We start from the raw sequence: 12622 nt of genomic DNA on the forward strand, positions 1-12622 counted from the left end.
GAGTGATGTAGAGTCATAGCATTCTTTGGATCGTTATACGTTATATCTTTCTCTTTAATTTCTGTTTGCTCATCCGATTCTAATCCTGGTGTTTGATACAGGTTTTTTAGGTTATTTACAAATATCCAAAGTTAAAATAAAGTTGATAGAAAACAATGCGCCGTTTCTAACCTTTTTCTTTTTATTCCAGTGCTGCCCAACTCGTCAACGTTCTAGTCGGTGGAGCGGTATTCTGCACCTTTGGACTGCAATTCTACGTCTGCATCGACATCGCTTGGAACGCCATCAAAGACCGCTACGCTAAAAGTGAAAAAGTGGCCAACTACATCATGCGCACGGTGATGACCTTCGTATGCGTCGTCCTAGCAATCGCCGTACCCACCATCATACCATTCGTGTCACTCATCGGTGCCTTCTGCTTTTCAATTCTGGGATTGGCCGCTCCAATCTTGATCGAAATGCTGACATTCTGGGAAAAAGGATTCGGAAAGTACAACTGGAAGATCGTCAAGAACTTGATTGTATTCATTGTAGCCATTCTGGCTTTGATATTCGGATCGAAGGCAGCTATCGAGGACATCATCGATATGTACTCGAGTAAGAAATTGGAACCAATACTACTAGGAAATGGAACTACTCACGGCAACAACACAGTGAATGGTACTCTTAGTGAAGTACTCACAAACGTCACCAGCACTTTAGCGTCCACTGTAGCGTCTTTAAAGTCAACCACGAGTATACCTCCCACGACGGTGAATTCAACGACGCTATGAATAATTAGGCCATTTAGGTAATTTTTAATAAACTTTCAGTATTGTCGAAGAGGTGTAATTTTTGGTGAAGAAACTAAGGAGGTAAAGTCAAAAAACGTTGCTGAGAATATCTACCGATTACAATTATTGCGAAAAACAATCACTTTAACCTTCCAGTTGACGCTCAATTTAATTTCTCATGAGTGGGCGCGTGTCGTAAATTTTACGTCTTTGTTTAAATGATGTTTTCTTCAATAAAATGTTGAATATCAAACAAATTGATATTCTTCTTGTAGTGCCTATTCGTTTCCGATGTTGGCGACCATCATTGCAATCTGTACTTTGCACACTTCTGCTCTAAAAATATTTGTGGTTGTTGTGTTGAACCACTTTTCTTTGCAAGATTAGTTGCAGCAGTCCATATCTTTTGCTGTTCCTCATGATATGACCGAGGTATTCGATTTTGGCTGTTTTTGTAGTGGTCAAAAGCTCTTTTCTTTTTGCATTCTCAAAAAAGCACGCTGATTAGTAATGTGGTCGATATAAGATATCTTCAGGATTCGACGATAAAGCCACATTTCGAAAGCATCAATTTTCTTGCAGGGTGACGTCTTTGAGAGTCCACGACTCAACTCCGTACAACAGTATAGGAAAGATTTAACATCGTAGTAACCTGATTTTTATGAGTATTGATAAATCATAAAATTTTAATAGCTTAGCCATTTTTTGAAATGCAGATCTTGCTTTCGCTATCCTACTTTTGATTTCTAGGGAATGATCCCAATGTTCATTGACGTTCGTACCAAGGTATGTGTATGTTTTTACTCTTTATATTTGTTGACCGTTCACACTGATTCGACCAAATTGCTGTTCCTTCTTAGAGATCATCATATATTTTGTTTTCTTAGTATTTAGTCGAAGTCCCTATCGCTGACTTACTTCGGTGATGCTATTCATTAATTCCTGGAGCACTTCAGAACAGTCGGCGAATACCATCGTGTCGTCTGCGTATCTATTGTTATTGATACATTCTCCGTTAATTCGAATTCCGGTTTCAACATCATCCACTGCTTCTTTAAAGATTTCCTCAGATTATATGTTGAACAGCAGTGGTGACAGTATACATCCCTGACAGACCCCACGTTTGATTTTGATATTGTCAAATTCTCCTGCCTCCGTCAGGATAGACGATCTTTGATTCCAGTACAGATTGCTAATTGGTACAGAAATTGATATAAGAATATAAAAAACTATTTTTTTTATATTTGTTTACAAAAAAATCAAACAACACCTCAAAAATATAATATTTTGAAAGAATCTGACTGTTGGACAGAATCAACAATCTCATTCGTACAATAATCTCAAACTTCTTCTTGCACGTAAATGACTGAAAATGGCAACACTTCATTGAACCTAAGAACCTTTTCTTCTCCATTACACGTTGCCGACACACACATAATATTAATATATTGATATAAAACAGCGCGTGTCCTGAATTCAGTGGCGGATCCAGCATCGTTAAGAGGGGAGCTGATTGGCTAAATTTCTATAAAAATAAATGAATGTTTTTATAGTCTATATATACATATACATATATACAGGGTGTCCAGAAACTCTACCGACAAACGAAGACAGGAGATTCCTCAGATAATTTTAAGATATTTTAACCCAATTCACCTAGTCCGAAAATGCTTCCTAAGGGAGCTAGAACTCTTTGAAGATGGCGTCGTGTAATTAGTTTTTCTTAAATAACTCCAGAACGCTTCTATTGAGAAAAACGAAAAGTGGTGCACTTATTTATATTCCAGAGATAAATCGATTCCATGCATTGCGAATTTCTAGTACCGGTCATAGGCGTCCGTTTTGGGTAAGGCAACAGTTATTTTATCGCATAACTTTTTTATCTTTAAGTTTTAAGCCTTTTTGACTCTGGATTTATTAAATTGTGAGGTATTCTACAGCTAAAAGGTACTCTTGTTTTAAGTCGATAGAATACACCGTTTTCTAGAAAAATCATTTTGAAAATTTTTCTTTTTTTGAATTTCCGAAAAAAATTTCAAAAAAAAACTATTTAGAAATCCGAAAAGTGGTACGTTTATTTATATTTCAGAGATGAATCGATTTCGTTAATTGCGAATTTCTAGTACGGGTCATATGCGTCCGTTTTGGGTAGGTCAACGGTTATTTTATCGCATAACATTTTTGTCTTTAATTTTTAAGCATTTTTTACTCTAAATTATTAAGTTACGAGGTATTCTAGTATTAAAAGTTACTCTTGCTTTAAGTTGGTAAAACACAGTTTTTTTTTTGAAATTTTTTTAAAAAAATTTTAAAATTAAAAAAACGTAAAATTTTCAAATCGATTTTTCTAGAAAACCGTATGTTCTACCGACTTAAAGCAAGAGTACCTTTTAGTACTAAAATACCTCACAATTTAATAATCCAGTGTCAAAAATGCTTAAAAGTTACAGACAAAAAAGTTATGTGATAAAATAACCGTTGCCCTACCCAAAACGGACGCCTATGATCGATACTAGAAATTCGCAATGGATAGAATCGATTTATCTCTGTAAGATAAATATATGCACCGATTTTCGTTTTTCTAAATTGAAGCGTTCTGGAGGTATTCAAGAAAAACTAATTACAAGACGCCATTTTCAAAGAGCTCTAGCTCCCTTAGGAAGCATTTTGGGACTAGGTGAATTGAGCTAAATTGTCTTAAAATTATCTGAAGAATCTCCTGTCTTCGTTTGTCGGTAGAATTTCTGGACACCCTGTATATTTAAAAAAAAATTAAATCACTTGGTTTGAGAGGGGGGAGCCGTTCGCCCCTCCCTGGATCCGCCACTGCCTGAATTTTACAAATAACTAAAATTTTTAAGGTATCATACACCTGTGCCTACACACGATACGATATTATATCGAACCTCACAAACCCAGAAGCTGGATGAGCTGACTGTTGACTGTGTGGTGTGAATGTGAGGTACGATCACGTGGTTTTGTCGTAAAATTTACGACAGTGCGCCCGCTGGAAGGTTAAGAAACTGGTTCAAGAAAAAATTAGAATAGAGTTTTTTTACGTATAACTGTAAAACTGTCAATTCATTATTTAACCAGTTAATTTTCTCATATATCTATAGGTATCATTAAATCCAGTTCCGCTTGAGTTAAATTAATTTCCCTATTAATTCGTGTTTGTTTTCTCAAACATTCACAGATATTTTTAACTGAAATCTCCATTTTAGGACTATAAAGTAACTACAAAAACACCTCAATTAAATTTCTTCAAACTATTATTTTATGTTTATCTAGTAAATCTATTATTTATCAGTTCTACCTCTGAGTCATCGATTTCGTGAATACTGTTAGTAGTCCCCATTTGTTCCTATTTTAGTTTTTAGGAAATATATAATTGTATTCTACGTTTATGCTGGTGTGGTGAAGTTCCTTTTTACTTTTTTATTAATATTATTTGATAGTATGTCATATAAATCATCTTCTCTTTTCATTTATTTATTTTGTAAATAACCAATAACAAAACACAAAACCGTTGAAAATGAGCTTCTTCCAAACAGTATTAATTATTCTTAACTAAAAATTACACCTTTTTGAAACACCCTGTAATTCCTAAGGTAGCGTGCTGATAAATTGAGACGATGGTTGGAGTTTTTTTAACCAAATCAGTTGTCTTGTCGCACACGTCGATAAATCACTGAAGACGTTAATTCTTTTCTTATATGGTTACCTCATACTAATATCTTATCAAAGTGGTTTAACCTACAGCATTTTCTAATGAGTGTACGTCATTGATAACAAATTTAATAGTATGCTGATACTGTCTGACAGAATAGACATAATGATAAAATATTGTAGCGTGCTTACGGTTAAAACAATACTCTCGGTTCGTTTATACGAATTTATTTATACTAGTTACAGATCGAATTTATATTATACACTAACTCTATTTACAAAAATTGTGCCTTATACATAAATATACCCTAGCCGTTTTTTCTGGAACGTTCCAGAAAAACGGAACCGCCCATCACTAGTAATTATTGGCCTTGACCGTCGATCAGTCGCGAAAAATCGTCCATCCAATCGGTCGCTGACTCATTATTCCAGATGTTTCCTCGTGTGATGCGCTGTCGAGACGGAACCTGTTATCTGCCGTCGGTAATTCGTCACAACATGTGAGAAATACACGATTGGAACTATAAAGCGAGCTCTACACTCTCACAAAGTTAGTCGACGAAGTACTAGGGAAAGTTGTCCGAAGTGCATCTCTACACACTCTTGTAACTTCGAGAACATATTCGCGCGGGGAGAAACTAACTTCGAGTCCTCTGACTCGGTCGCAAAAACCGACAGAATGGAAGTAGCCCGAGTCGAAGCGAAGTCGCATGAAATACCTATCTACACTCTCGTGCTCGCTGAACTTCGATCAACGTCGCGAGTAGTATAGTGGACGCTCAAGGCACCTATATATTGCAAGGCACCATACAACCTATATCTTGCTTTTAGATCATATCTCTCATTATACTAAATAACAAATGTAGTCTCAATGTTAAATAAAACTACGGAATTGCACTATATCTGTAATAATCACTATTATTACCTATTACACTCGCTAACAATATATTATTCTTGTATCAAAAACAAAACTAAAAACTACTTCCTATCTTTATCGAGTCAGATAACGAATCATCCACACACAAGAGAGGTTGACCTTGAAAAAACACATGATCGTCTGCGCACTCGGCGCTCCACGTTATCAATAGAGCTCTAATACAGGGTGCACCGACACATTTGACTGCACAAATTAATTCTAATATCAAAATAATCATTTTTTTTTCTTTTAAGGGGTTTTAATTTGGACAAAAAAGCAATTTTTAAATATTTTTAAAGGCAAAACTTTTTTTGCGCTTTTAGTTGATTTTCGCCAATGTAGAGGGCATCTTCCAAAATATCCATTTTAGTGTGGGAGACACTTCTGCCTTCCTGTAACATTTTTTTTAATTCCAACGGGAAACTTTTTAGAGGTCTATTTAATAGTCGTATATAATATAAAGTATCAACACAATTTTGGTTTACTGAGATTGGTGTAGTAGATTTTGAGAAAAACGTCTCCCAGATTTGAAAAATGGGATTTTGAGAAAAACGCGTTTAAGGTATCTTTACTGTAATTTTATCCAATAAAAGGTCATATTTATTTTTTCTCTAACCAGCGATTCCTGGTGCATATTTCAATGACCACCAGATCCAGGCATTTTTCCGATTTTCAAAATAGTAATTTTCGACAAATTTCAATAATATAAAACACGTGCTCGCGTTTATAAACCAACGCGTTTTAGAAACCAACTGTCGAGTTGCAGCTGCACAGGACAGGCGCCGTGCGCATTGTTGTGTCCAAACTAGTTTTAGCTCACGCAGGTACCGTTATAAATACAGCTATAACTTCGTTTCTATATGGAATTTCTTAATATCTGTTGATACAATTTTAGAACAGTATTTCTGTTACTAAGGAATGTTTTTACGTAAAAAACAAAAACCTTTAATTTAGAGAGAAGTCTCCTTAAGTAACTTTACGCATATGAATGCGTTTAATGTTCACATGGATCTTAAGTTTTGACAATAATTGTAACTACTAGCTAGTACTATAACATAGTTTTTGTTATTGATGACGTATATCGGAATAAGTGGGTCATAAATAATAGTAGTGAGTTAAAATCTTGTCTAAAACAGGGATCCTAAAATCTCCAAAGGGTAAACAACACATTTGATAACATATTATATGAGGATTTTTGTTACATGTAATTTTTAGTTTTTTTATTATTATTTCTTGGGGCATTTGTAGATATAAGCACGAGAAATAACTTGTAATAAATGCAGTTCCTTCATCAAAAAAGATACAATTCACGCAATTTTCCGAAATATATCTATGTATCAATAGGTATATCAATATTCAAAAACGAATTTAAATATCTTTATGAGATAACGTTCAGAAAGATAAATTTATTTATTCAATTTGTATTTTGGAAAATCGTATTTGGCTTTGGTGTACTAAGGTATTCGCCTAAATAAACTGTACTCTGTGTATATACGAGTAGACGTATTTAAGAGTATATTTGTCGTAGGAGCAAGATTTGTTAATTTTCGTATTTAAATCGGTAAACACCTACTTATTATAGGAATATTTGTAGCGACGTGCTGTTGGTCTTGTAATCAAGTAATGAAATCCACCTCTTCTTTTCAACCAGATCCTTTGGAAATACAAAGAATCTACATATCCCTTTCTCACTATAGTGTTTACACAAACATTATCATTTTTATTATACAAAATACATACAACGGTTCACAAAAATTCCTAACCTTTGCTTGGTGAATATCATTAAAAAACTATATTTATTTTCTAGAAATTTAAGACCGAACAATGTTGTTATTATCTTTAAAACGCTGTAGTTAAGCAGAAAAAACAGAAGAAACAGCAAAATTTCAACTTTATAGGAATTAAAAAGGCTTGAGATTGGGCAAATCCTGGTTTTTCTACCTTTGTTTACAAATAACAATATGACAGTCGTGACATCACACTTCGGTTGTCAGCCTTAAAATCTTTTCGTTTTTTTTTTATATTTAAACTATATTTATGTTTTATGTCAGACATTTTCTACCATGTAGAGTATTTATAGCAAATTTCTATTAATGTATTGATATATTATCACAAAATATTCGTAGTAAAATTTTAAATAATTTCTTGTTTTTCTAAATCATACATATAGCATACACAGCATATACATAAGATCGTCCCCCGGCGACGTCAGAGTGTGTGTACCACGTGACCTATAATCATAGTTAACGCTCCCAGCGGATACTGTTTATTTTGGCATATTACCTTATTTGAGTTAAATATATGACAGCTGGCTTGTCAATATAGACTGAGATTGTCTCACCAAGCTAATTACAGCAAAATTATACTAATCTTAAGGTTAATTTACACAATGTAACCAGAGAAAGCATCTTCTTCATTGGTTACGTTTCTCTTTAGTAGAAACATGGTTTTACTGTGATTTTGTTAAACTATTTATACCAATTAAGTATTTTTACTGTTTGTTTTTTTGCATTTTAGGGTACTATGTTTTTTATTAAATATTTTTAGGTACTTTACAACTCTCTCCAGAGAATATCATGTATTTCTTTCTTATTTATTATTATTATTGTAAGTAAATCGAACACTTTGGAGAGAGGTGTAATACAAATTTAGTGATAACTTAAATCCCTTTTTGTAAAACAGAACTAATGTGAATAGAATCATACAAATAATTGTGTAGACCAAGTTAATAATTTTTGTACGTCTTTCAACTTTTAAATGGTACTTAAACTAATACTTCTACGGTATGTCCTACCGTTAGGTTTTTAATGCCCGGTTGCACCAACAGATCTTAAGCTTAAGTCGAGAATATCATAAGAATTAATATAATATAATTATAATATATTACAATAAGAGTACCATAATATAATAGATATAATTGATAATAAGGTAAGAATCTAAAATTATGGTGCAACGTAAGTGATACTCAAGGAGGCCCTATTTATAAGTAGAGCTTAGCTAAGCTGGAGCTTAAGATCTGTTGGTGCAACCAGGCATAAAATAAATAAGGTAATAGGTAATAGTAAAAACTTAATCCACGCGTAGAGAAATCATTTGCCGATTATTGGAATTATTGGTTCCCGACATTTCTTCTGTAATGCAGAAGATATTGTCAAATGCGAGAAGGGTAGTTTGTCTTTAACTCGAACAGTATAATTATACAAACTGATAAATGAGACTAGTATTCGTGTGACAAATTTTTTTGAGCATCTTTCTCTTTTTATGGCTTTGTTTTTTGATCAATGTATAACATGAAAAGTCTAATCTTACGTCAAGCTTCACCTTTGTATTCCTGTGTTGCCAAATTATTATCTCTCCACTACTATTCCTTCTAGTAACAGATTGTGACTGTCCGATGACCTATTTGCTTTGTTCGCAGACAGTCCATGCCATGACTGGTTTCTGACTGCGGAACTGCGCATGCGAATCAGTCAGAAACCAGTCATGAACTGTCTCTGCGAACAAAGCTATCTGACATATTTTGATATTTGACATGCTTGTGTGGTTTTTATTCCATATTATATTGTAATGCCAGTTGTCCGAGATTCTAAGAATATCTACAGCATCGAAGGCCTTAGACAACTTCACAAAGTAAATCTATGCAGACGCGTTTTGCTGTAGTGCTTGTCTTTGATTTGTTTCATAATTAAACTCACATCTGTCACATATTTGACCCTTGTAACAGGTTGATGCATGTGTGTTAGATAATTGTGCTTCCATTTTAAAACTAACCGATGAAACATTCGATCCGCCCTTTTGTATATTCAGAATAACCAATGTGATATTAGATTTAATCTATCAATCCTATTTCATTGCGTATATATTGACTTCTACACAAGTATTGTATGTTTTGTTTAATATCATTGTGTTTTAGACCAATTTACAGTTGTAGGTATCTAAATAGTTTTTTACATTGTTCGATTTTACTAAAAATACGCTAGGCCGTTATTTTTTGGCTTTAGTATTTATAGTAAAAATGCCAACCGAGAATTTGTATTTATTTTTAATACTTGTACTACTAAGAGAAATTTTTATTTGTAAGAAATTTTTGTAATGTCAATAAAAACTAAAACATACGTATGTCTTTTTGTTGTAAATTTAACTATAGAACAAGGAGAGTGGATCTCTACCAAACGTTGAGACAAGTTAATTAATTCCTTATCTCTGATGTGACATCAACTATTTTTCTAGGACCAAATCGATGTCAAGCAAGCGTTATTTTCCTTCTTATTGAATCTTTTCTGACACCCTAGTCAACCCACTACCAAATAGAGTTAATATTCATCCCACTACCAAAAAACTCAAAACCCACAACACTGCAACGAGTTCCGTCTGATAAGCCTTATGAGTCATGCAGTAAAAATCCTGTTAAAAGGCACGGATTCAGAGCCGGTATGGGACGAGAGAAGCCATCTTCAGTTTACTAGTTCTCGCCCAAAAATGCTACGACCAACAGAAATATATATTATACAGTATGGTGCAAATGTTTGGAATAAATTCATTACATATTTCGTAAGCCAGCTACTTTAAGAAAAAATCCTGAAACAGGTCGATTTTTATTTTTAAATTATGATTTTTTGACATATGTATCATACTAGTGAAGTCATCCACCTGGGCGTGATGACATAATCGATCATTTTTTATAATGAGAATAGGGATCGTCTGCTAGCTCGTTTGAAAGTCAATTCTCTATTCAAAAATATAAACATTAACATAATTATAATAATAAAATGATGGTTTTGCTTGTTTTCGATTCAGAGGGTTGCACACTAGCTAGACAGTCCTGTTTCTACCCTTTGAGGCGTCATCAGTAGCTTTACAAAGTGTGCCCACCTCTGAAGCGAAAAATAGCTCCACCATCATTTTAAAGGGAATCTGAAAAATAATTCAAATTTCCCATCAGACGCGATACAGCGACATCTACTAAAAAATTGAAGAATCTCAGATGCAGAATCCACCAATTTAATAAATTAAAATGGTAGAAAACTGAGACCCTTCGTGTTTGAAAGTTCTTACTGGTACATCCTCAATCTGCGACTTTTTCAATTAATAAGACAGCAGACGACGAATATAGAAAACGAAAGGGAAACGATCACATTTCGCTTATCGCGTCTGATGGGAAATTTGAATTATTTTTCAGATACCCTTTAAAATGATGGTGGAGCTATTTTTCGGTTCAGAGGTGGGCACACTTTGGAAAGCTACTGATGACGCCTGAAAGGGTAGAAACAGGACTGTCTAGCTAGTGTGCAACCCTCTGAATCGAAAACAAGCAAAACCATCATTTTATTATTTTTATTTCCTATTACTCGGATTTGAGTACTGAAAGTTCCTCTGCTGCCCGTTTTTCCTAGACGGATGAAAGCGAAATGTGATCGTTTCCCTTTCGTTTTCTATATTCGTCGTCTGCTGTCTTATTAATTGAAAAAGTCGCAGATTGAGGATGTACCAGTAAGAACTTTCAAACACGAAGGGTCTCAGTTTTCTACCATTTTAATTTATTAAATTGGTGGATTCTGCATCTGAGATTCTTCAATTTTTTATTAACATAATTGTTTATACAGGGTATCCAAACGAATGTATTAAAATACATTCTACTGCTATCAAAAAACAGAAAAAAATGTTTTTCATAAATAAACATTACTTTTCGCTTAATTTCAATGTTCAAGCTGCCACCCATCTGGCTCTTGGCAATTAAAACATTGAATTTAAGCGAAAAGCAATGTTTATTTATCAAATAAACATTTTTTTTTGTTTCTGACAGCAGTAGAATCTATTTTGAATTAAATAAATTACATACATTCTTCTTTTTGTGCCAATTAATTTAATTCAAAACAATTTTTCTTGGACACCCTATATAAATAATTATGTCAATGTTTATATTACTGAATAGAGAATTAAATAACCTTTCGAATGAGCTAGCACACGACCCGTATTCTCATTTTAAAAAATCATCGATTACGTCATCACGCTTAAATGGATGACGCCACTAGTATAATATATACGTTAAAAAAATCATAATTCAAAAATAAAAATTGACCTGTTTCAGGATTTTTTCTTAAAGTCACTGGCTTATGAAAAAATGGAATTATTCCAAACATTTGCACTATACTGCATATTTTATAGACTTAGAAAAAGCATTCCATAGAGTAAGACACGACCTACTATTAGAACGTTTGTAAGAAGTTGGTTTAGATGGAAAAGACATCAAATTACTAAAAAACTTGTCTTCTTCTTCAAGTGCCATCTCCGCGACGGAGGTCGGCAATCATCATAGCTATTCGGACTTTAGAGATGGCTGCTCTGAAAAGTTTATTTGATGTACATTCGTACCATTCTGTCAGATTGCGCAGCCACGATATTCTGCGTCTCTCTATGCTTCTTTTTCCTTGAATCTTTCCCTGCATAATCAATTGTACAATCAAAAAACTTATACGGGAACCAAAACGCCAGAGTTAGGATAGAAGGTTCCACGTCCGCAGATGTAGAAATTAGGAGGGGAGTTAGACATGGATATGTTCTGTCACCCCTGCTGTTTAATTTTTACTCCGAGTTTCTATTTAAAGTGGCACTGGATGATTCTAAGGATGGAGTCAAGGTGAATTGCGTAAATATCAACAGCATCAGATACGCCAATGATACAATGTTGAATGCGGATTACGACTTCGGCACAGTATAAAGAGGGACAGTAGAACCACTCTCCGAAAAATTGGAAGTAAAATAAAAAAGATGAAGCTTTCGATCCTAATAGCATTATTAATAATATTTAGAAAATATTAAAATATTACTAAAAGATTTTTAAATCGAAAACTTATTGGTCCATTTCCTTGGTAACACCTCCAAGGCTTCTAAAATTTGCAAGCCAAATGGATGCTGAAGCGAAGAAGACAAGAGGGAATTCAAAAAACTTACAATTCACGACCCCGTCTGTTCAGCTGGTAAATTCCAACAGAAAATGGACCTAGTTACTCGAAGGAGTAAAGACCAATATAAAAATATAATAAAATAAAAATTAAATTTTTTTTTTATTTCTAATTCAGTTGCAATGCGAAGGCAAAACAATCTTACTTTTCAATTAATAATTAATAATTGAAAAGTAAGATTGTTTTGCCTTCGCATGATTGTTTGTTAATAATTGAAAAGTAAGATTGTTTCTTGCCTTCGCAAGAAATTAATAATTATTAATTATTAATTGAAAAGTAAGATTGTTTTGCATTCGCATTGC

The 12622-nt window shown here is 33.7% G+C and overlaps 1 protein-coding gene across 3 annotated transcripts in view; it reads left to right on the top strand.

The window, feature by feature from the left end:
- Positions 1 to 9473, top strand: part of LOC126892332 (proton-coupled amino acid transporter-like protein pathetic) — a 193401-nt gene extending 183928 nt beyond the window's left edge. For all 3 annotated transcript variants that reach the window (XM_050661839.1, XM_050661841.1, XM_050661840.1), the window contains one exon: positions 191 to 9473. In XM_050661839.1, the coding sequence (XP_050517796.1) occupies positions 191 to 773 (583 nt within the window). In that variant the 3' untranslated portion in view covers positions 774 to 9473. The remainder of the gene's footprint in view (positions 1 to 190) is intronic.
- The last annotated feature ends 3149 nt before the right edge of the window (positions 9474 to 12622 follow it).

This window comes from Diabrotica virgifera, chromosome 9, assembly GCF_917563875.1.
Source record: "Diabrotica virgifera virgifera chromosome 9, PGI_DIABVI_V3a".
Taxonomy (NCBI): domain Eukaryota; kingdom Metazoa; phylum Arthropoda; class Insecta; order Coleoptera; family Chrysomelidae; genus Diabrotica; species Diabrotica virgifera.